The following is a 21,666-nucleotide window of genomic DNA, read 5'->3' as shown; positions in this document are numbered from 1 at the left end:
ACATGGAACAGACTGATGAATCTCAGAAGGAAATAGGGTGGGGCAGTGGGGGAGAGATTAACCAAAGAATTTATATGCATATATGCATTGCCCATGGACACAGACAGTAGGGTGGCAAAGACCTGAGGCAGGGCAGGAACTGGGTGGAGGGGGTCAATGTGGGTCAAAAAAGAGGAACATCTATAATACTTCCAACAATAAAGATAAAGAAAAAAAAGAGAAAAGCAATAAAAAAATAAAGTTGTAACCTAATTATCTTCTTGCATCTGTCATTACTATTGAAAAGTCAGTTGTCAGTATTAGTGTTGCTATAAATTTTTTCTCTAGTTATTTTTGTATTTTTCTTTTAAGTTTTCTGTATTTGTACTAAAATGTTCCTAGAAGTAGGATTCTTATTTACTTTAATTGGCATTCATAGAGCTGCTTATATTTTGGACTCAATGTCCTTTGTTAGTTTTGGAAGTTTTCCAGCCAGTATCTCATCAACCATTTCTTTACTTTCTCTTTTCTTTCAACCTAGGACCTTAGTTATACATATATTAAGTATTTTACTGTACTGCATATGTTTCTTATAATATATTTGGTCTTTTACATTTGATTTATTTTCTGTGCGTGAGTCTGAATATTTTCTTTGGGCCTATTTTTCCAGAGTATTAATTCTCTCTTCTGTTCTATCTAATATATCATTAAAAACATCATTTGGGTTCTTAATTTCAGATATTGTTTTTGGTTTTAGAAATTTTATTGATTTTCTATTTTAGATATCAGGTTTCTAGTAAAAATCTCTATTTTTAAATCTATTTTTCTAAACACCTGAAATTATTTTGTATGATAATTGCAATACCTGAATCACCCAAAGGTTTTATTTTGTGTGGTTTTTTTTTGGTGTGGCTTTGTTTTCTACTATTGATCTTGTTTTTCCTCATCCTCCCCATGATACATTTCCATCTTTTGTCACTTCTAGTAATTTTTTCATTAAATGCAAACATTATCTGTAAAATTTTCATAAGTTCTGAATCATGCAATCTCCCTGCAAAGTAGGCTAGCTCTTTTTTTTTTTTTTTTCTTATCTTTTTTTTTTTTATTTCTTTTTTTTTTAAATCTTTATTGTTCAGATTATTACATTTGTTCCTCTTTTTTCCCCCCATAACTCCCCTCCTTCCAGCTCCCACCCCACCCTCCACCCTCACTCCCCACCCACTGAGTTCATCCATAGGTGCATGATTTTTGTCCAGTCACTTCCCGCATCTCCCACACCCCTTTTCCCCCAAGAATAGTCAGTCCATTCCCTTTCTATGACCCTGATTCATTATAGTCAACAGTTCATTCTGTACATCAGGTTATTTATTCACTTGATTCTTAGATTCATTTGTTGATAGATGCATATTTGTTGTTCATAATTTGTATCTTTACCTTTTTCTTCTTCTTCCTCTTCTTAAAGGATACCTTTCAGCATTTCATATAATACTGGTTTGGCGGTGATGAACTCCTTTAGTTTTTCCTTATCTGTGAAGCTCTTTATCTGACCTTCAATTCTGAATGATAGCTTTGCTGGATAAAGTAATCTTGGTTGTAGGTTCTTGGTATTCATCACTTTGAATATTTCTTGCCATTCCCTTCTGGCCTGCAAAGTTTCTGTTGAGAAATCAGCTGACAGTCGTATGGGTATTCCCTTGTAGGTAATTGAGCCTCTTTCTCTTGCTGCTTTTAAGATTTTCTCTTTGTCTTTTGCTCTTGGCATTTTAATGATGATGTGTCTTGGTGTGGTCCTCTTTGGATTCCTTTTGTTTGGGGTTCTCTGCGCTTCTTGGACCTGTAAGTCCATTTCTTTCTCCAGGTGGGGGAAGTTTTCTGCCATTATTTCTTGAAATAGGTTTTCAATATCTTGCTGTCTCTCATCTTCTGGCACTCCAATGACTCTGATATTAGTCCGCTTAAAGCTGTCCCAGAGGCTCCTTACACTATCTTCACACTTTTGGATTCTTTTTTCATTTTGCTTTTCCAATTGGGTGTTTTTTGTCGAATCTTTGGTTTGATTCTTGTGCTCCTCTGGTCTGCTATTGGGTATAATATTCTTTATTTCAGTCCGTGTATGCTTACTTTCTAATTTCTTTATCGTAGCATCGAGGGTCTCATTAGTTTTCGTGAGGCTCTGCACAAATTTATGGCAAGCCCTCAAAATTGCGATTCTTAGCTCCATATCCTCCATTTCTGTCATGTTTTTTGTCTCCGCATCTTTTATGCTTTCTTGGTGCACCCCCTTGTGGTCTCTGTGCGCAGTCTTGTTCTAGCCAAGCCTTAATTGTTGTAGTTAACACTAGAGGGATTTGACCATCAGGCCGACTGGCTGTGGAAATCAGCTGTGTGAAAACTTCAGTCCTCAGGGGAGGCGCTAGTCCAGCCCTTGCCTGAGGCGATCGGCAAATGGCTGTGCGCAGGGTTTGGGCGGGGCGGGCTCAACAGGGCGGGGGGAGGGAGCCGCTATGGCCGCTCTCAGTCCGTCCCCAGGGGCTCTGCCTCTCTGTCCCAGCAATCGCTGCAAACCTCGAAGGGGCCGTAGCCAGACAGTCCCGCTTCTCCCGTTTGAGTCTGGGTCCCTAGAGACTTGCCCGGATCTGTAGCCCAGAGTCTGAGACTCGCTCCTGATTGAAAACGACAATCGCGCCCTCAGCCGCCAGCCCGCTTTGCGCGCGCACCCTCACCACCGCACAGCCGTACCTTTAAATTTTCCACACTGCGCCTCCGCTGAGCGTCGGAATGCTGTTGTTTTTGCTTCTAGTTGAAGAGACTCTCCTCAGCCAGCCTTCCCGTGGTTCTGGTTGATGTCCGCTCCGACTTTTAGTTGTATTTTTGAAGTGGTTGTCCACGGCGGCAGTCTCCGGTGTTTACCTATGCCGCCATCTTCGATTTCCCTAGGCTAGCTCTTTAATTTTTTTTTAGAGAGAGAAAGGGGAGTGGGGGAGGGGGAGAGAGAGAAACATTGATTTGTTGTTCCACTTTATTTATGCATTTATTGGTTGATTTTTGTATGTTCCCTATTGGGGTATTGAACCTGCATCCTTGGTGTATCAGGATAACACTCTAACCAACTGAGCTACCCAGCCTGGACCAAAGTAGTCTGTATTTAAGACTTTGTAAGAATTGATTTATTACTGGTTTACACTTAATCAAGGGTATAGTCCTACTGGTATCTCAACTTAAACTGTGGACAGACTGTTTACCAGGACCCTTCCTCGTTGGGGAATTTTGATATCTAACTTTCCGCCCACTTCCATGAGACTGCTTAGATTCTGCTTAGTTTTCTCACCTCTTAGCAGGTGCTTGCTGATTGCTGTTTCTGTTTCATGCCCTCTATACAGCTTAGGATTCAGTAAAGGCAAACAATATAATGAATGTTAGTTTCATTTCTCTGCAATATACTTTACCCCCCAAATCATTTTATGTCCTAATTTGACTACTGTTTTGGATGGAGTGGGGGCAGGACCTGGGTATGAGTGCTGAACTTCATTATTTTTTGACTTTACATTATTGCAAAGCTCCTTTTTTCTTCTCAGCCTCCATGTGTTATGTTGGGAATAGGAAATTCTTCAGTGGGAAGAAGCATTGGAGATATTCTAGGTCTCCTCAATGTTTAACTTCTCTCTTTTGTTTCTTTAAATCTCTGTGTCCTTGATTGCTCTTTAATGCCTTCAAACAGCTGTTTTTGTTTTGTTTCTGTTATTTTATCAAGTTTTATAGTGGGTCTTGGTGGGAGGATTTGTCTTATATAAGCTACATTGCCTTTGGCAGAAGTGGAAGGCTCTTTAAGTCTCTTTTGTTTGTAGGTACTCTACCTTTTTAAAAAATGCTTGCCAGCATTTGTTTAAAAAACTCAGTTATTTGTTTTATAGGGTTTCCTGTGGTACATCCCTGTGATGTTATTTAATATTAGAGGCCCGGTGCATGACATTCATGCACTGAGGGGGGGGGGGGGGGCTCAGCCCGAACTGCACCCTCTCCAATCTGGGAGCCCTCAGGGGAGCCCTCTCCAATCCGAGAGTTTCTGTCTGTCTTTGCAATCATATGAGTGAATTGTCTCCAACTCAGTTTGGTTTGTTGCTCACAGAATAATAGAGGCTTTTTTCCCCCTTTGCTTCATTGGTAGAGATTTCCTGGAAGTTTTAGGATATCTTCCCTTTAATTTTTCCTAGACACTCTGATTTTACTTATGTCTCTCACCTTTGCTTTCCCTCCATCCCCCACGGCAACAGTAACTTGCTCCAGGCTCACTTTGCTCTAGTGTCTAGGAGATCCATCTGCCACCAGAACTACGATTCCCAGCATTTCTGGTGCTCCCCGTGCTCTGGGCTACTGCTTCCAGTCCTGGGGCTGCCACCAAAACTACTATTCCCAGAATTCCTGGTGCTCCCCGTGCTCTTGGTTTTCCCTTCCTGCTCTGTCTCCGTCCCATGGCCTCCCACTCTGCCAAGTCCTCCAAGCTGCCAGCTCTCCCTCTCTGCTCTCAGTCTGGCGGTTTGGGGAGCCAATTTCCCCAAGCCACTCCATTCTTCTCTGGCTCTCCCGCTCTGCTCTCCGCCCGGTGCCTGTGTATGCAAATTAACCCGCCATCTTTTCTGGGTTAATTTGCATACTCACTTCTGATTGGCTGGTGAGCGTAGCAGAGGGACGGTCAAGTTACATGTTTCTCTTTTATTATATAGGACTAGAGGCCCTGTGCACAAAAATTTGTGCACTTGGGAGGGTCCCTCAGCCCGGCCTGTGCCCTCTCGCAGCCTGGGACCCCTCGGGAAATGACCACCTGCTGCCTTAGGCCCGCTCCACGGGAGGTTGGGCCTATGCTGGCAGTCAGACATCCCTCTGGCAGCCTGGGAGCCCTCGGGGTATGTCCACTTGCCAGCGGGGACCAGGCCTAAGCTGCAGTCAGACATCCTTAGTGCTGCTGAGGAGGCGGGTGAGGCTCCCATCACCACCGCTGTACTGGCAGCCGTCAGCCTGGCTTGTGGCTGAGCAGAGCTCCCCCAGTGGGAGCACACTGACCACCAGGGGGAAGCTCTTGCATCGAGCGTCTGCCCCTGGTGGTCAGTGTGTGTCATAGTGACCAGTGATTCCCAGTTGCTCTGCTGTTAGGGTCAATTTGCATATTATCCTTTTATTATATAGGATAGAGGCCTGGTGCACAGGTGGGGCCAGCTGGTTTGCCCTGAAGGTTGTCCTGGATCAGGGTGGGGGTCCTGCTGGGATGCCTGGCCAGCCTGGGTGAGGGGCTGATGGCTGTTTGCAAGCTGGCCACAGCTCTTTCAGGGTGGGTGTCCCCACTGTGGTGCCTGGCCAGCCTGGGTGAGGGGCTGAGGGCTGTTTTCAGGCTGGCCACACCCCCTTCAGGGTTGGGGGTCCTGCTGGGGTGCCTGGCCAGTCTGGGTGAGGGACTGATGGCTGTTTGCCGGCTGGCTACAGCCCTTTCAGGGTGGGGGTCCCTGCAAGGGTGCCTGGCCAGCCTGGATGAGGGGCTGATGGCTGTTTGCAGGCTGGCTAAGCCCCCCAGCGAGGACCCTCACCCCATGAGGGTGTGGCCAGCCTGTGTGAGGGGCTGATGGCTGTTTGCAGGCTGGCCACAGCCCCCAGCCACCCAAGCTCCCAGTGGAGGCTGGCTGGAAGCAGGTATCTGAAATTTATTTAGCTTCTATAATTGAAACCTTGTTGCCTTTGCGGATGCCACAGCTTGCCAGAGCAGGCAGGAAGCTTGGCTTCCTCCATCCCCGGGGCAACCAAGCCTCCTGCTTGCTCCAGCTCCGTGGCTGCCGACCACCATCTTGGTTGGCTTAATTTGCATATAGTCACTCTGATTGGCTGGTTTGCATGGCTTGGGCGTAGTGAAGGTATGGTCAATTAGCATCTTTGTCTTTTATTATGTAGATGTTCCTCTGTACTCTGTGTTTCCTTTAAACAGGTGGTTTGTTAGTAGATGTAATTTTGACAAAAATACTTTATAGATATTTGTGTGTATTTCTAATTGCAATGAATTGGAAGGCTATAGTGTCTGGTTTTCCTATTTTTATGATGTTAAAATAAAATCATGGGCTCAATTTTATTTTAATTTGCATGTGTATCAAATGATAAATGTATATTTTTAACTTTTTAAGGAAGTCACAAATGGTTTTTGAAAATAGCCATACCATTTTATATAGTAAAACCAATGCATTAGAGTTTCAGTTGTTCAAAATTCTTGTCAACATTTGGTATTGTCATCTTCTTTGTTAGTTTTAGTCACTCTAATGAGTATGTACAGGAGTCGGCTTGTGTTTTTTGTTCATCATTTCTTTGATACCTAATGATGCTGAGTACTTTTCATGTGCTCTTTGGCTATTCATGTGTCTTCTTTTATCAAGTGCCTGTTCAAACCTTTTCCCCATATTTTCACTTGAGTTATTTTATTTATTACGTTTTATATTATTTCATATATTCTGGATACCAGATTTATTTCAGCTATATAAGGTGAGTCCTTGCCTTTTTACTGTGTCCTATCTAAGAAATTATCTACTCCAAGTTCTAGAAAATTTTCTCCTTTTTTCCCCCTAGATTTATAAAACTTTAACTCTTTTGTTTTCTTTAGCTGTATGATCCATTTAGATATGTTTTTTTGTATAACAGAGTGACAAAACAGTTGCGATTTATGTTTAGCTATATGGATATTCACTTGTTCAAGCACTAATGTTGAGAAATCCTTTTAGGATTTCACTGGATATTACCCCATTTACAGATAAGAAGACATATTTCCTGCCAATAATGTACAAAGTTAAATATATATATCTTTAAATTCATATTATTGCATTATTATTTGACCTGAATTATCCTAATTTTTGCTGCTCAATCTGTCAAAGTCTCAATGTATTCTGTTAGGATCTCTTACTGTTATTTTGTTGTCTGTGTTTTTTAGGTATTTTCCCTTTTCTGCATTTTTTTCTTTATGTATTTTGATACAATGTTATATGTTGCATTACGACTTATAGTAGTCAGATCTTTATTTTAGTCTTTAGGAAATTACTCTTGTTTAATAACTTTTTCCTTGAATTTGAACTTATCTGTCAATTAATATGTTATTACCTCTTCCTTTACAGTTTTCCTTTTATGGTTTTATTGATTATTTTATTTTGTCAGCTTCCTCAGTTTTTAATGTTGCCTTTGTCTTTTAATAGAGTAATTTACAATTATTGTGCTGTTGACTTGGTTATGTTGTTTTGTTTCATTATATCTCTTTTTTCATTTCCTTTGTTTTAATGCATCTCATATTTTTAGCTTTGCATATCCTTAGAATTTTGAACATAAGTCCTTTCATTTTTTCAAAATGTTTTTCAACTTATAATTCTCTAAACTTTGAAATTAAGCATAAACATTTATTTGTAACATTTAATATGTGGTTTATCACACATTTTTATTTTACCTCTTCCTCTCCTATATTTTAAAATATTTCAGTATTTTAGATCAAGAGTATTATTATTATTATAGCATTATTTTCCATGTTATACGTCTTTTTTTCAACAGTAAATACTGATATTTCTATTTAGTTTAAGACAATTATTAACCTGATCTCACTTTTAATTAGTTTCCATGACAGATCATAGCTTTCACTATGTATATCTTCAAGTAAAGATATTTGTTTCAGATTTTATGAGGTCTTTCTTATGTATTAAATGTTTTCTTTTTACCATTTTGCTTGATTTAAAAGAAATTTTTTGTCACATTTTTTTCCCTTCAATACTCTGTACATGTTCCATTGTCATCTAGTTTTTAGTGTTGCAGTAGAGAAATCTGATTTTGTTATTTGGTTATTGACCTAGTTTTTCTGCCTGAATACTTGTACCTTTTTGTAATTTTTTTCTCTGATAGATTATCTTGGTGCTTCATTTATTTTCTTGGCTCCACTTTGCAAACATCAGTTAACCTGATGTTAACTTTATCTTCTGTATTAAACTGATTACTTTACCATAATTTTCAGCTTCAGGCTGGTTTTCTAAGTACTGGGAGAATGTCTCATGTTTGTTTTCCACACAACTTGGGGTAGTTTTCCATAGCTATGTCCTACACTTACTCCCTCTCATGTGGATTAATTTAGTTCATTTGTTTGTTTTTCTTATAACCCTTTTTATCTTATCCATATCTCTTTATATTTACTGTTGAGTTTTTGATTTATCATGCTATCATTTCACTTCACACTCTTTTCTCCTTATTATGTCTCTCTTTTTTGTTGAGAACAGTTTATTTTATACTCTAGATGGTGACACCAAAGAGTTTATTTAAAATTTCCTTTTGATCTATTAAAAAATTTTCTGAGGCTTGAAAATACTTTGAGTCTTTTGGGTACTGTATTAGTCAGGATTCTCTAGAGCAGTGGTTCTCAACCTTCTGGCCCTTTAAATACAGTTCCTCATGTTGTGACCCAACCATAAAATTATTTTCGTTGCTACTTCATAACTGTAATGTTGCTACTGTTAAGAATCATAATGTAAATATCTGATATGTAGGATGGTCTTAGGCAACCTCTGTGAATGGGTCGTTCGACCGCCAAAGGGGTCGCAACCCACAGGTTGAGAACCGCTGCTCTAGAGAAACAGAACCAACAATGTATATATCTGTGTCTGTGATATATATATATAATATTAGAGGCCCGGTGCACAAAATTCGTGCACAGGGTCGGGGTGGGGGTGGAGTCCCTCAGCCTAGTATGCACCCTCTCACAATCTGGGACCACTGGCTCCTAACTGCTCACCTGCCTGCCTGCCTGATTGCCCCTAACCACTCTGCCTGCCAGCCTGATCGCCCCTAACTGCCCTCCCCTGCCGGCCTGATCACCCCTAACTGCCTCTGCCTCGGCCCCCACCACTGTGGCTTTGTCTGGAAGGAGGACTGGACGACTGGAAGATGTCTGGTCTATCTTGTCTAATTAGCATATTACCCTTTTTATTAGTGTGTGTGTGTGTGTGTGTGTGTGTGTGTGTGTGTGTATGTGTATGGAATTTACTCATGGAATTATGGAAGCTGAGAAGTCCTAAGATCTGTAGTCAGCTAGCTGGAGCCCAAGGAAGTTGGTGTAAGTTCTGCTCTGAAAGGTCAAGGCCCAATAAGAGCCATATTTCGCTTCAAGTCTAAAGGCTGGAAATGACTGGTATCTGCCTTCAGGCAGTTAGGCATGAAGAGTTCCTTCTTAAGGAGGGCCAGTCTTTTTGTTTTAGTTAGGCCTTCGACTTACTGCATGGGGCCCATCTACGTTAGGGAAAGGAATCTGCTTTACTCAGTTTACTGATTTAAGTGTTAATCTCATCCAAAAACACTCTCACAGACACACCCAGTATAAAATCTGAGTAAATATCTGGGCATCCACTGACTTGGTCAAGTTGACACATAAAATTAGTTATCACAGGTGTTGTAGTCTTCCCTTTGTTTCACAGTATTTTTATTGTGTCATGTGCTAGCATTTTACTTCCCCCCTTACTTGACCTAAGATATGGAGGACCTATGTAGGCTGTGTACTTGTAAAAAAACCAATATGAGTAGACAGTCTTTCATCTTTTTCTCTGCCCCATTTTACGGCAGTCTTATTGTTTATCTAAGCTATTTAGGTTTTTTAATGATGTACACATCTCTCATCTGATTCTGCTGGCTTTAATTCAATTATCTGTTATCAATAACAGCTAACCAGCTTCAGTACTTGAATACCTAAGAGTGTATTTTTTTCACATAATAACTGCAGAAACGATATTAGCTCAGAGGCTCAGGAACATCAGGGCTGAGATCTTCATCATTCTCTTGTCCTTTTCCTCAAGATTACACGATAGCTGCTAGAATTCTAGCCATCACATGACTTTGACTGCTACAAGAAGGAAGGACGAGGCAAAAGGGCTTCTGCAGGAATTTCTACTTTCAAATCATTTGCCTTCCTTATATGACAAAATTTAAATATTCTAACTTTTAATCTGGTCAAATATATTTTATTAAGGTAGAAGGGATCATGGATAATGAATTAGGTAAGTAACATATTCTGTAAACAGGTTTTTCAGTGGAGGTGGCATATTTTTCTATCACCAGTTTCTGGTGTTCTGAAAATGTTCTGAACTTGTGTAGTCAGTGTAAATGGTCAATTTCTAGCATGCCCTGTTACAGAGATCATTCCATTCTTTTTCTGACTTTGCTCAAGGGACTATACCTCTAAGATTTTATTATATTCCACCAGTTTCTTTCCAACCATAACTTTATCTCATATTTTTAAGATTTGTAGGTTCTGTTTAGATAAGGAAGAAGTTAGATGGCAGAAAGTAGGTGAGGGAATCACTAGGAAAAGGGAGAATCTTGTTCTAACTTAGAAGTTAGGAGTAGCAATAGAGAGGAAGAGCTGCCTTTCTCTCTACTACACAGGACCCAGGGTCTCTGAGAACAGGGCGTACATGGTAGAGGACTTTCTTGTTTAATGTCCCATACTCTGAATTCTAGGATGGTTTTTCTTAATTCAGCTGCTGTCTCCTACTTAGGATAATTTTATCTCCGGTTTCATCAATACTGGTTTTAGCATTAGGTGGCTTTTCATCTTGTTGGGGGTCTTTACTATTGGGAATGTTTGTGAAAGGCTATATTGAGGGGCTGTTAGCCAGACAACCTTTATTCAGTGGGTATTTTAATCGCCATTTAGTTCCATTACCTTTTAATGAGTTCTTTGATAACAAGTTCCTTAATGAACAAGGCAGTCTTTCAGGTTCCTCTTCTCTAACTATTAACATACTCTGGTGCTTTCACACACATTCACTATGATGAAAAGTTTCCTCTTTCACGGCTCCTGTAGGACATTCAGGAGGGAAAAGATGGGGATGGGGAGAATATGCCATGTTTCCTTGAAATCGAAATGGTGTAAGGTTATTTGTCCTCACAAACTGAGACTGACTGAAATATTCATATTTTGTGCTCAATTTCCTGCAACATGATTCAGTCAGTAGATTTCTAGGTGTATGAAAGTTGAGTTCAGCTCACATTAAAATTTTCATGTTGAATGTTTCTATAAGCACTTTTTAAGAAATGTGGAACGCAAATAAATTTTCATTAAAAATTTCCTTTGCCGAAACCGGTTTGGCTCAGTGGATAGAGCGTCGGCCTGCAGACTGAAAGGTCCTGGGTTCGATTCCGGTCAAGGGCATGTACCTGGGTTGCGGGCACATCCCCAGTAGGAGATGTGCAGGAGGCAGCTGGTCAATGTTTCTCTCTCATCGATGTTTCTAACTCTCTATCTCTCTCCCTTCCTCTCTGTAAAAAATCAATAAAATATATTAAAAAAAAATTTCCTTGAACTATAGGCAGTACTACTCAAAAAGACAGGAATATTTTATAATAAAGTACCTATCATTCATTGAGCCCCTACTATTGCCAGATACTGTATAGGGTTCTTTATTATATCATCTCATTAACTCTACAATTTCTACAGTGTTGCTGACATTATCTTCATTTCATTGATGAGAAAGCTGAGACTAACCAACATTAGACAACTTTCATAAAGATCACATAAGTGATAGGGCCTGGATTTGAACTTAAGTTAATATGTACCAAATCCTTGCTCTTTCTCTATGTATCTCTTCCACTCTGTCTCATCTTGTTTTCACTACTACTTTCCATAAAATGAACATTAGGGTTCATTAATCTCACTGTTCTTCCATAGTGAGATTAATTAGAGGGCTAATCAGACACTTGCAAAGAAAATCTTAAATTATTTCGCTCAGAGAAACCTAAGGTTTTAAATATTCTGAAATGGAGCATTTGTTTTGGCAGCAAATAATGAACCGAAGCACCTACAGGATACGTTAGCTCAAAACAGCAAAAAAGGAACTCAGGCTAATGAGGTGTTTAGGGGGGAGAAATGATCTTATTTAGGGTATTGACCAGTGAGGAGCGGGGTAACATGTTGTATGTGGAAGTTAAAAGCGACTGGCTGGCAGACAGGCAGGCGTCTGTACCATTGTGTTTTGTAAACTCTCTCCTATGGCTATGGTGTGTTTTCTCCAAGCCCACTTAATTTTTTATGAGGTTTGTAAAGGTCTTGAATAAACAATTGAGATTATAGAGGTTTTCCTGGAAGCTTTGGTTAATATTTTAATATGTTCTGCTTTGTCACATTATTAAATAACTTATTGGAAAGTTTGAGAGGGTTTATTTTTATTTTTCCTATTTTTCCCTTTTTTAATAGTAGTTAAATATAAAAATTGGGTATATCTTTTAGCTGATTCCCTCCCTTTTTATTTTAACTTTATACCTCTGCAGGTCACCCTTGTATTGGGATCCAACATCTGGGAGGCCTCCACTTAAAATGCACTTCAACTAGAATTACAGTTTAGTGGGTATATCTTGAAACTAAGCCAGTGACTGTAATTTATGTAGTAAGAGAGGGCTGGAGAAAGGGAGAGGGAATTGGATAAGGTAAGAAAAAACAGGAACTAGTAGAACTTTGGAAATTAACTCATCGTGACCTTTTGCTTATTAATATTTGAATCGGATTATTTGGCATCTTGGTTGTAGTCTGGTGAAATGTCCAGCATGGCAAAAACGGAATACCTTCAAAGACATTTCTGCGTTAATGAGATGACTTGATGAAGTTAACCGTTAACCTCAATAGGAGCTGAGGAAAGAGAAAGGAAGAGTTTTTATTTCTCATTTGAGGTCTTATTCTGTGGTGGTTTGTGTAGTAGTGATTGTTATTATTTGTAGAGTACTTTATATTACCTCAAATTATAAGCCACTTAAAATTATTTCCATGATGTTGTTGTTAATTTGTAATGAAGTTCTATTTTTTTGTGCAGCCTTCTCTGACTATTTTGGCCTCATAACCTTTTCTTCTAAAATCATATAGTGCTTAGAGTTTATTCTGCTCAATTTAGCACTTAATTGCATGCTCTCCTTCATTTGTTTTAGAACAGGAAGTACACTTTCTACTTTTTTGCATGACAGAATTTTTTGGTGTAAAAGAAGAAAATCATAAGACTAGAAAAGGGATAAATGGTTAGCAAATATTATGCACCCATAAAGTACTTACATTTTAAGCAAATATATGCAACATTTTTAATTGTTTTCCATATTCTGGACCATAGGAATATTCTAATAAGACATTTACTGAGTACTTAATGTAAACCAGGTAACTATGGAATTGTAAGGTAGGAAATGCTACATAGGAATTATTTCTACTTAGCCATTATAACAATCTATTTTACAGATGATGAAACCAAGACAAAGGTTAAGGTGGTCTGGGGAATTATATTTACTATGTATGTTGGTTTTCATTGAACCACATACCTGTAATTTCTCTGTATACCTTTATATATTTTTCTTTTTCTTTTTTTCCTGACAGTTTTGGTCTATGAAACTAGAACACACAAGTTATGGTATCTGCTGTGGTGGTATTGTTTTGTAATATACTAATTAGTTGGCTATATCCTTTATCCTTTATTATGAATTTTAGTTAGAAAGACACATACATGTATGCATTTTTAAAAATATTGCACAATGTTGGCCAAGCTGATAATGGAAATTAAGACAAGTGCATATAAAATTATTGACCGGGGAGAATCTCCTTAAATGGTTATTATAGTTTTTTTCTAGTTTGATATAAATTTGTCAGTTAAAGGGATTTTTGGGGAGGGCTTCTAGTTGTGAAGCCATAGTATCAGGTTTATCCTCTAGTGTAAACAATTCTGAAAACTGGACAAAATATAAAATCAAAATATTATCTAAAAAAGGAAGAGATTATTACTTGGGATGTCTATAAGAATAGGCATTAGAGGAATAGGACACCAAAAAGAAAGGAAGAGAGAACCCCCCGAAATGTCTGTATAAAATTCCCTTTCATCCTTAACTAATTTCTCTGCTATATATGAGTAGGGCACACACTCTGGGTCTTTAGAAGGCAACAGCCACTGGAATATATTCTGCAAGTATTCTAGAAATTGCACAGCCAAAGACATTGAGAATTGAACCTATGGTGAGACTTTTTCATTTAAATATCAGTAAAGCCATTTACAGGGATTATAGACAAAGTCTTAAGAGTAAGGCAAAGCTAAATAGAACAACTGTAACTTTAAAAACAAGCCTGACAAAATAAAGGTGATCCACTAATAATTTAATTGCCTGGATGAACAAACTTAAAACTCTATTCAGGAAGATAAGATCATCAAAAGCCTCTATAACATCTTATCTGCAATGTATGGCATTTAAAACAGAGTTTCTTAACATGCTAATAATATGCAAGAAAAACTGACCTATAATTAAAAGTTAAAATAGTCTTAGTAGATAATTAGATAATTTAGATATTTATGGGAGCAAGCAAAGATTTAAAAATAACTATGATTAATATGTTAAAGAAAACTGGAAAGAACGGACAAAATACAAAAAAATAATTATTTGAATAGATATTAAAAATAAATATATATTCTAGAATAGCAAAATGTATGATTTGTAATAAAGAGCTCATTAGGTGAAATTTTAAACAAAAGTTAAGGTTAGTGAACTCAATGACAGGTCTGTAGAAAATACCTAAACTTAAACACACATTGAGGGGAAAAAAGAATGAAATGGTTTTCATTTAAAAAAATGGAATAAAGCATAAAAGAGATAGAACACAGATGAAAGGTATAACATATAAGTACTTGAAGTCCCAGAAGAAGAAGAGAGAATGAGAATGGTACAGAAGCACTTCTTTAAAAAAATAATGCCTGGGAATTTTCCATATCTGAGGAAATGCATCAATCCACATTTACTGGAAGCTCAGCAAGCCTATGCAGGAGAAATACTAGTACAAAGAAAATTATACCTAGGCATATGAATATTAAATATAAAAAAACATCTTAAAAACAGCTGTAGAACAAAAACACATTCAAGGCAAAACAATAAGAATGATGGCTGATTCTCATAGAAACAATGAAGGCCAGAGAACAATAGAATGAAACTTAAAATCCCAAAAGTAAGAGAAAACTGTCAATATACAATTCAGTACCCAGCAAAAAAATATCTTTCCAAAATAAAGGTGAGATGCTCTCTGCTGACCATGTTGCAATAATTAGTGCCAGAAACTCTTGACAAAAAACATTTGAAGTGACAGACAAAATAAATGGAATAACTTTTTCAGATACTGGATAGCAGGCAGTGCAGGACAGTGATCTCTGAAAGAAGGGAAACACATGAAACATTGCCCCAGCAATTTGTCTACAGGTACTTTGCAAACTGTGGTACAGGGAGGGTACCCAAAGTAACCCAAGCACAGCAGGAGAGTATTGTTGAGTTAAGAAGACAAAGATTGGCCCTAGCTGGTTTGGCTCAGTGGATAAAGCATCAGCCTGTGGACTGAAGGGTCCTGGGTTCTATTCCAATCAAGGGCACATGCCTGGGTTGTGGGCTTAATCCCCAGTAGGGGGCATGCAAGAAGCAGCCAATCAATGATTCTCTCTCATATTGATATTTCTATCTCTGTCTCCCTCTCCCTTCCTCTCTGAAATCAATAAAAAAAATATTTTTTTAAATAGGAAGAAGACAAAGATTGAACTTTAGGGAATAAGTTGCTGATATTTGTAAGGAAGTAGTTTTGAGGTAATTTGAGGGATAGCACCAGATATCTGCATTGGGATCCCTTGAAGCTTTGGCTGTATACTAAGTTGTTCATGTGTAGGAAAAATTCATGATGTCAGGCAAAAAATAAATGCTAGGGTACAGAAGCTGAGCACATTTGCCAGAAGTCACACAAGGCAGGGAAATGTTAAAAATTTAACCTGTAAGAAGGGAAAGACCCCACTGAATTCCTGAAGCATTTAGTAGAACCACCAGAAGAATAGCTAGTAGTTGGTCTAAAGCTACATTTGTAGTAGGTCTAAAGTAACTATAGAGAATAGATTATTCTAATCCCTACATAAAAGAGTAGACCTATAAACCTTAAAATTGCAAAAGAAACCGAGCTGTTTGCCATAACAGAAATCAACTCTCTTTAAAGAAATTCAACAAAATAGAGACATTCAGCACCCTAGCATTCATAGTATCTAGTGTTAAAAATTTACTAGATGTGACAAGAAACAGGACAATGTGATCCATAACAAGGAATATCATCAGTTCATAAAAAAGTTACCCAAGTGACATAGGTGACAGAATTAGCAGGTAAATGCTTTTAAAATGCTCATATGCCCACACATGCACAATAGGTTCAAGATTTAAAGGTACATACAAATTTAAGGAAAGAAGTAGAAGTTATAAAAAATTAATCAGTCCTGGCTGATGCGGCTTGGTGGTTGGAGCATCGCCCCCCCCCCCCCCCCCAAGGGTGGTGGGTTCAATTCCGGTCAAGGACACATACTTGGGGTTGCAGGTTTGATCCAAGGCTCCAGCTGGGGCATGGGCAGAAGGCACCCAATCAATGTGTCTCTTGCACGTCGATGTTTCTCTCTCTCTCTCTCTCTCTCTCTCAAATATCCTCGGGTGAAGATTTAAAAAAATAAATAAAATGGAACTTCTAAAAACAAAAGTATCAGAAATGAAAAACATGCTGAATTGGATTAGTAGCAAAAATTAGCCACTTTAGAAAATAAGACTGGAAAATTTAAAAGACTATTCAGTTAAAACTATACAACCTAAATGCAGAAAGAGAAACCAAGGGGAGAAATTTTTACAAAGCGTCAATTATACGTGGGGAGTAGCAAGCAGTGTCCTGCACTTGGTGCTCCTGGTTCTCAGACTTTCAGACTCAAGCTGAAAGCCACACCATCAGCTCTCTGGCTCTCTTGCCTTCGAACTACACACACCTCTAGAGCAGTGGTTCTCAACCTTCCTACTGCCGCGATCCTTTAATACAGTTCCTCATGTTGTGGTGACCCCCAATTTCATTGTTACAAATTGAACATAATTAAAGCATAGTGATTAATCACAAAAACAATATGTAATTATATATGTGTTTTCCGATGGTCTTAGGCGACCCCTGTGAAAGGGTTGTTCAACCCCCAAAGGGGTCACGACCCACAGGTTGAGAACCGCTGCTCTAGAGGAAGATAAAATTTGACACAGCGAAATGTGAGCAGAGGAGTGTTACTTAGGAAGCAAAAGCAAAAGAGAAAGTTGGTGTGAAAGGACAGCTCTCCTTCACAGAATAGTACCTGGCCCTCCTTCCATGTTTCTTGAAACCTGCTAAGTTATCCAGAGAAGGAGACATTGGGCCTTGGCCATTTGTAGTCCCAGTGTTCCTCTGGGACTCAGGATCTGATCCCAGTGGGTTGACAGAGAGCTGTGTTGGCGGTCCATTTTAAACCCCTACTGTGAACTGAACCTTCTTTTGATGCTTCCTTAGATGAGTAAGGAAGAGAAAAGCCTCTCGCTCAGTACCCTGGCCTTTCAGACTTGTGTGATTTTTATCTTCTTGTCCCCTCCATTTCCTTACCCCAAGTCTGAGAGCAACAGACACTACCACAAAGCCCTTGACTGGGAGGCAGGATCAAATGATTGTTAAGAGTTTTTTTGGAAAGTCTGACAAGGCTGGATTCACATCTTAGCTCCACCACTAAGAATATACAGTAAAATAATCCTATTTCTCTGTCCTTATCTGCAAATTGAGTATTAAATACCTCATGGGGTTCTTGTGAGAATTATATGAGAAGATATTTTCAAAACATTTGGCACATATTCAATGCTCAGCAAACGGAAGCAGCCTCCCTGATGGTGGAGGAGATGAGTGATATTGATGATTTCTCCGAGTCCTCACCTCCACTCCCTTGCATGTAGTACTATGATGTACATAGTAATGGAAAGTAATGCATATTGAGCTTTCTATAATTCTTTGAAAGAGTTTGTAAGATTCCTACACATTTGTTTTAGTTGTGTTCAGTTGTATCTTTGTATAAGAAATAATGAATGATATCTCCCTTTTTGTAAAAGAAAATTGGGTACTCCCTGGTCCATTGAAATATATGGAAAAAACACCTAAAGGGACCCCATAGTGAGAATCTGGAATTTTTGTGAATTTTTACTAGACCTACATTACTCTATGACATACCTAGTTTATAGTAGGAACAAACTAAATCTCCAAAATCAGAAGAATGGACAAATATATTGTCGTATACTGTAGAATAATTAAAGGAATAAACTACAATCACATGCATTACACTGAAAAAACTTTACATTACAATATTGTACCAAAAAATCATGTTGCAAAAGGACATGCCATATATGATTATGGAAAGTTTTAAAATACATAAAATAATACAGTATATTATTTTTGTTATATGTATACTTATCATAATAGTACTTTTAAAATATAAATGGTATGCCTAACACCAATAATGGTCACCTGTGGGGAGAGGGAGGAAAATGATTAAGGAGGTTACACAGGGGCTAAACTATATTTGTAATGTTTAATGGATACATGAGTGTTCATCTTGTAATTTTATATATCTTTCCACATGACTGAATTACTCCATAATTTCAGAAAAGGATTCACTAATTTGAGAATTCAGACTTTTAAAGATACATATCATCCTGGTTTTCAGAATAGATATTGATGGTAAGTAACAGATAAATAACAGGAAAAAAATGAATATATATCTCGAAAAAATTGGATATATTTTCTATGAGGTATGACCTAGACCTGAGACCAAGATGTCATTCACTAAATATAAAGTGTTTGAATACTTTAAAGAAGATAGTAAGATATTTTCAATATCATATTTAAAAAATTAGCTTATAATTTATGTTAATAAACTTCAGTGTTCATTTTTTAAGGAAACAAAATTTATCCTTTTAATTATTTCTTTCAATAAATCTTTTTATTAATTGATTTTAGAGAGAGAGAAGAAGGGGGAACAAGACAGAGAGAGAGGGGGAGAGAGAGAAATATTGATTTGTTGTTCCACTTATTTATGCATTTGTTGGTTGTTTTTTGTATGTGCTCTGACTGGAAATTGATTCCACAACCTTGGTGTATCGGGATGATGTTCTAACCAACTGAGCTATCTGGCCAGGGCCTACATTTTCTTTTAATTTAAGTTCTTTATTGTTTAAAGTATTACATAAGTTTCCTTTTTCCTCCATTGACCTCTCCCTGGCTACCCCCACCCCTCAGCATTTGTCCTCACCTCGCCCCAACCCTCCATCTTTATCCATTGGGTTTTGCTCATATGCATGCATACAAGTCCTTTGGTTGATCTCTTACCCGCTCACCCACCGCCTTCCCTCATAGGTTGGACAGTCTATTCGATGCTTCTATGACTCTGGTTCTATTTTGGTTTCTCAGTTTATATTGTTCATTATATTCCACAAATCAGTGAGATCATGTGATATTTATCTTTCTTTGACTGGCTTATTTCGCTTAGCATAATATTCTCCAGTTCCATACATGCTGTTGCAAATGGTAAGAATCCCTTCTTTTTTACAGTAGCATAGTATTCCATTGTGTAGATGTACCACAGTTTTCGAATCCACTCATCTGCTGATGGGCAGTCAGGCTGTTTCCAAATTTTAGCTATTATAAATTGTGCTGCTATGAACATAGGGGTGCATATATCCTTTCTGATTGGTGTTTCTGTTTTATTGGGATATATTCCTAGAAGTGGGATTACTGGGTCAAATGGGAGTTCCATTTTTAACTTTTTGATACTGTTTTCCACAGTGGCCACAGTTTTCATTCCCACCAGCAGCACACCAGGGTTCCTTTTCTTTGCATTCTCTCTAGCACTTGTCGTTTGTTGATTTGTTGATGATAGCCATTCCTATAGGTGTGAGATGAGACCTCATTGTTGTTTTGATTTGCATCTCTTGGATGATTAGTGACTTTGAGTAGGTTTTCATGTCTCTCAGCCTTCTGTATGTCCTCTTTTGAAAAGTGCCCATTTAGGTCCTTTGCCCATTTTTTGATTGGATTGTTTATCTTCCTTTTGTTAAGTTGTATGAATTCCCTATAGATTTTGGCATAAACCCTTATCAGAGATAACAGGGGCAAATATGTTCTCCCATGCAGTGGGCTTTCTTGTTTTGTTGATGGTTTCTTTCGCTGTGCTTTTTATTTTGTTTTTTAAGAACTGTGATTGATACAGAAGGGACTGTTTGAAATTTTTTTCTGTGTCAAAAAATTTCTTCTTGGTTTAATTAAGATTTTGAATATTGTTTATCTGTTGTTGATTTAGAAAAAAAGTGCTTCCTGAATAAATAGCTGGGCTTTCTGAATTTTAACATAGTGTCATAGCTACATGACTGGTCATGGTGATGCTACTATTTAAGATGATTGCCATCAGGTACTATTAATTTCAGTATTATTTGAATGTTAAGGGTATTGTGATAAAGAAAACAAAGACATTCCTAATGGAAAAGTAAATGGTTTTAATGTTGTTATAATTTTACTTTAATCCATTAAAATTATGATTTACATTCTTATGTTTTAGGGCAAGGTGGCTCAAACAGCATGTATGTCAGCTTGCAAGCATTTAGCCACATCCTTGATGCAACTTTTGCTGGAAGCTGAAGTAAGGCAGCTCACCTTGGGAGCATTACAGCAGTTCAACTTGGATGTCAGAGAATGTGAACGTAAGACAGTGAACATCCTTTTGCTTGCTTGTTTTGCCTGCATACTCACTTCTATAAAAAGAAATTTAAGTCTATTGTGTCTTTGTTCCTGATGATGTCAAAGAATACCTAGGTGACAGAAATAAGTTATAGGATGTCTAGAAATAGAGTCTATCAGCAAGCTAACTCGAGCACCCAAAAGTGCCTAGGCCCATAGGTAGAGCACAAAAGATCCCTGGCTACAGGGGAGTTTGCAGTCTAAAGGGGGATATATGGACACCAAAGAAAACCTGATTAGTTCAGACTTCAAGAGAAGGCAGTTCCCAGGCATTTCCTTTTTTATGTTTTATTTTAAAGCTATTTTTACATCATATTTGCAAACCCTTAGTTTACAGGACAAATGCTGTGTGTATTTATCAGTCAGAAATGCTTTCTAGTACAGGTAGAAACAAAACCTTTGACAGAGTGGTTTAAACAAATAGGTTTACTTTTTTCTCAGAGGCAGTAAGTTACTGAATTGATTTAGTTGCTCAGTGCTCTCACCAAGGACCCAGGCTCTTTTGTCCCTTCTCCTCTCTCATACTTAGAATGTGGTCTTTTCCTCCTCTGTGTTATATTTAGAAGAGACAGGAAAAAGAGGCCTGTCTCACTTATTCATTTTCCCAAGAAAATAAAAAGAGATACCTACCAAACCTACCTCTGTGTCTCATTGGACAGAATACAGTTGTATGGCCACCTCCATCACTAAAGGAGGCTGGGAGTTTGAGTATCTGTCAAGGTGAGAGGGGAGTGTCATCATTGGCACAGTTGATTCATCATGAGTCATTCACTTTATATTAAACACAAAATAAAGCATTGGTTAGGAAGGAAGAAGGAAGGAATGAAGAGTGTTGTGGTGTTCATTGCTCTGTCAGTGAAAAATGAAAATGAACCGAAATGATGTGATTCAAAATGATTTTTCTGATTCTAAGAAAATTAAAATAGTGGAAATTCTCCGAGTATGCTAATACTTCTGCCACATCCTTTTAATTTTACTACTTATTGTTTTTCCTTGGTTAACTTTGATGACTAAAAATTAAGGTTTTATTTATTTATTGACTATGTTATTTTAAATAAGACTTA

The 21,666-nt window shown here is 38.1% G+C and overlaps 1 protein-coding gene across 3 annotated transcripts in view; it reads left to right on the top strand.

The window, feature by feature from the left end:
* EXOC6B (exocyst complex component 6B) overlaps nucleotides 1–21,666 on the top strand; it is a 494,441-nt gene that overhangs the window by 318,977 nt on the left and 153,798 nt on the right. For all 3 annotated transcript variants that reach the window (XM_070429462.1, XM_070429464.1, XM_070429463.1), the window contains one exon: nucleotides 20,424–20,565. In XM_070429462.1, coding sequence (XP_070285563.1) covers nucleotides 20,424–20,565 — 142 coding nt within the window. The remainder of the gene's footprint in view (nucleotides 1–20,423; nucleotides 20,566–21,666) is intronic.

This window comes from Myotis yumanensis, unplaced genomic scaffold (genome assembly GCF_028538775.1).
Source record: "Myotis yumanensis isolate MYYU_CA2020_CCGP unplaced genomic scaffold, mMyoYum1.0.hap1 SCAF_11, whole genome shotgun sequence".
Taxonomy (NCBI): Eukaryota; Metazoa; Chordata; class Mammalia; order Chiroptera; family Vespertilionidae; genus Myotis; species Myotis yumanensis.
This window is presented reverse-complemented; position numbering and strand designations above follow the sequence as displayed.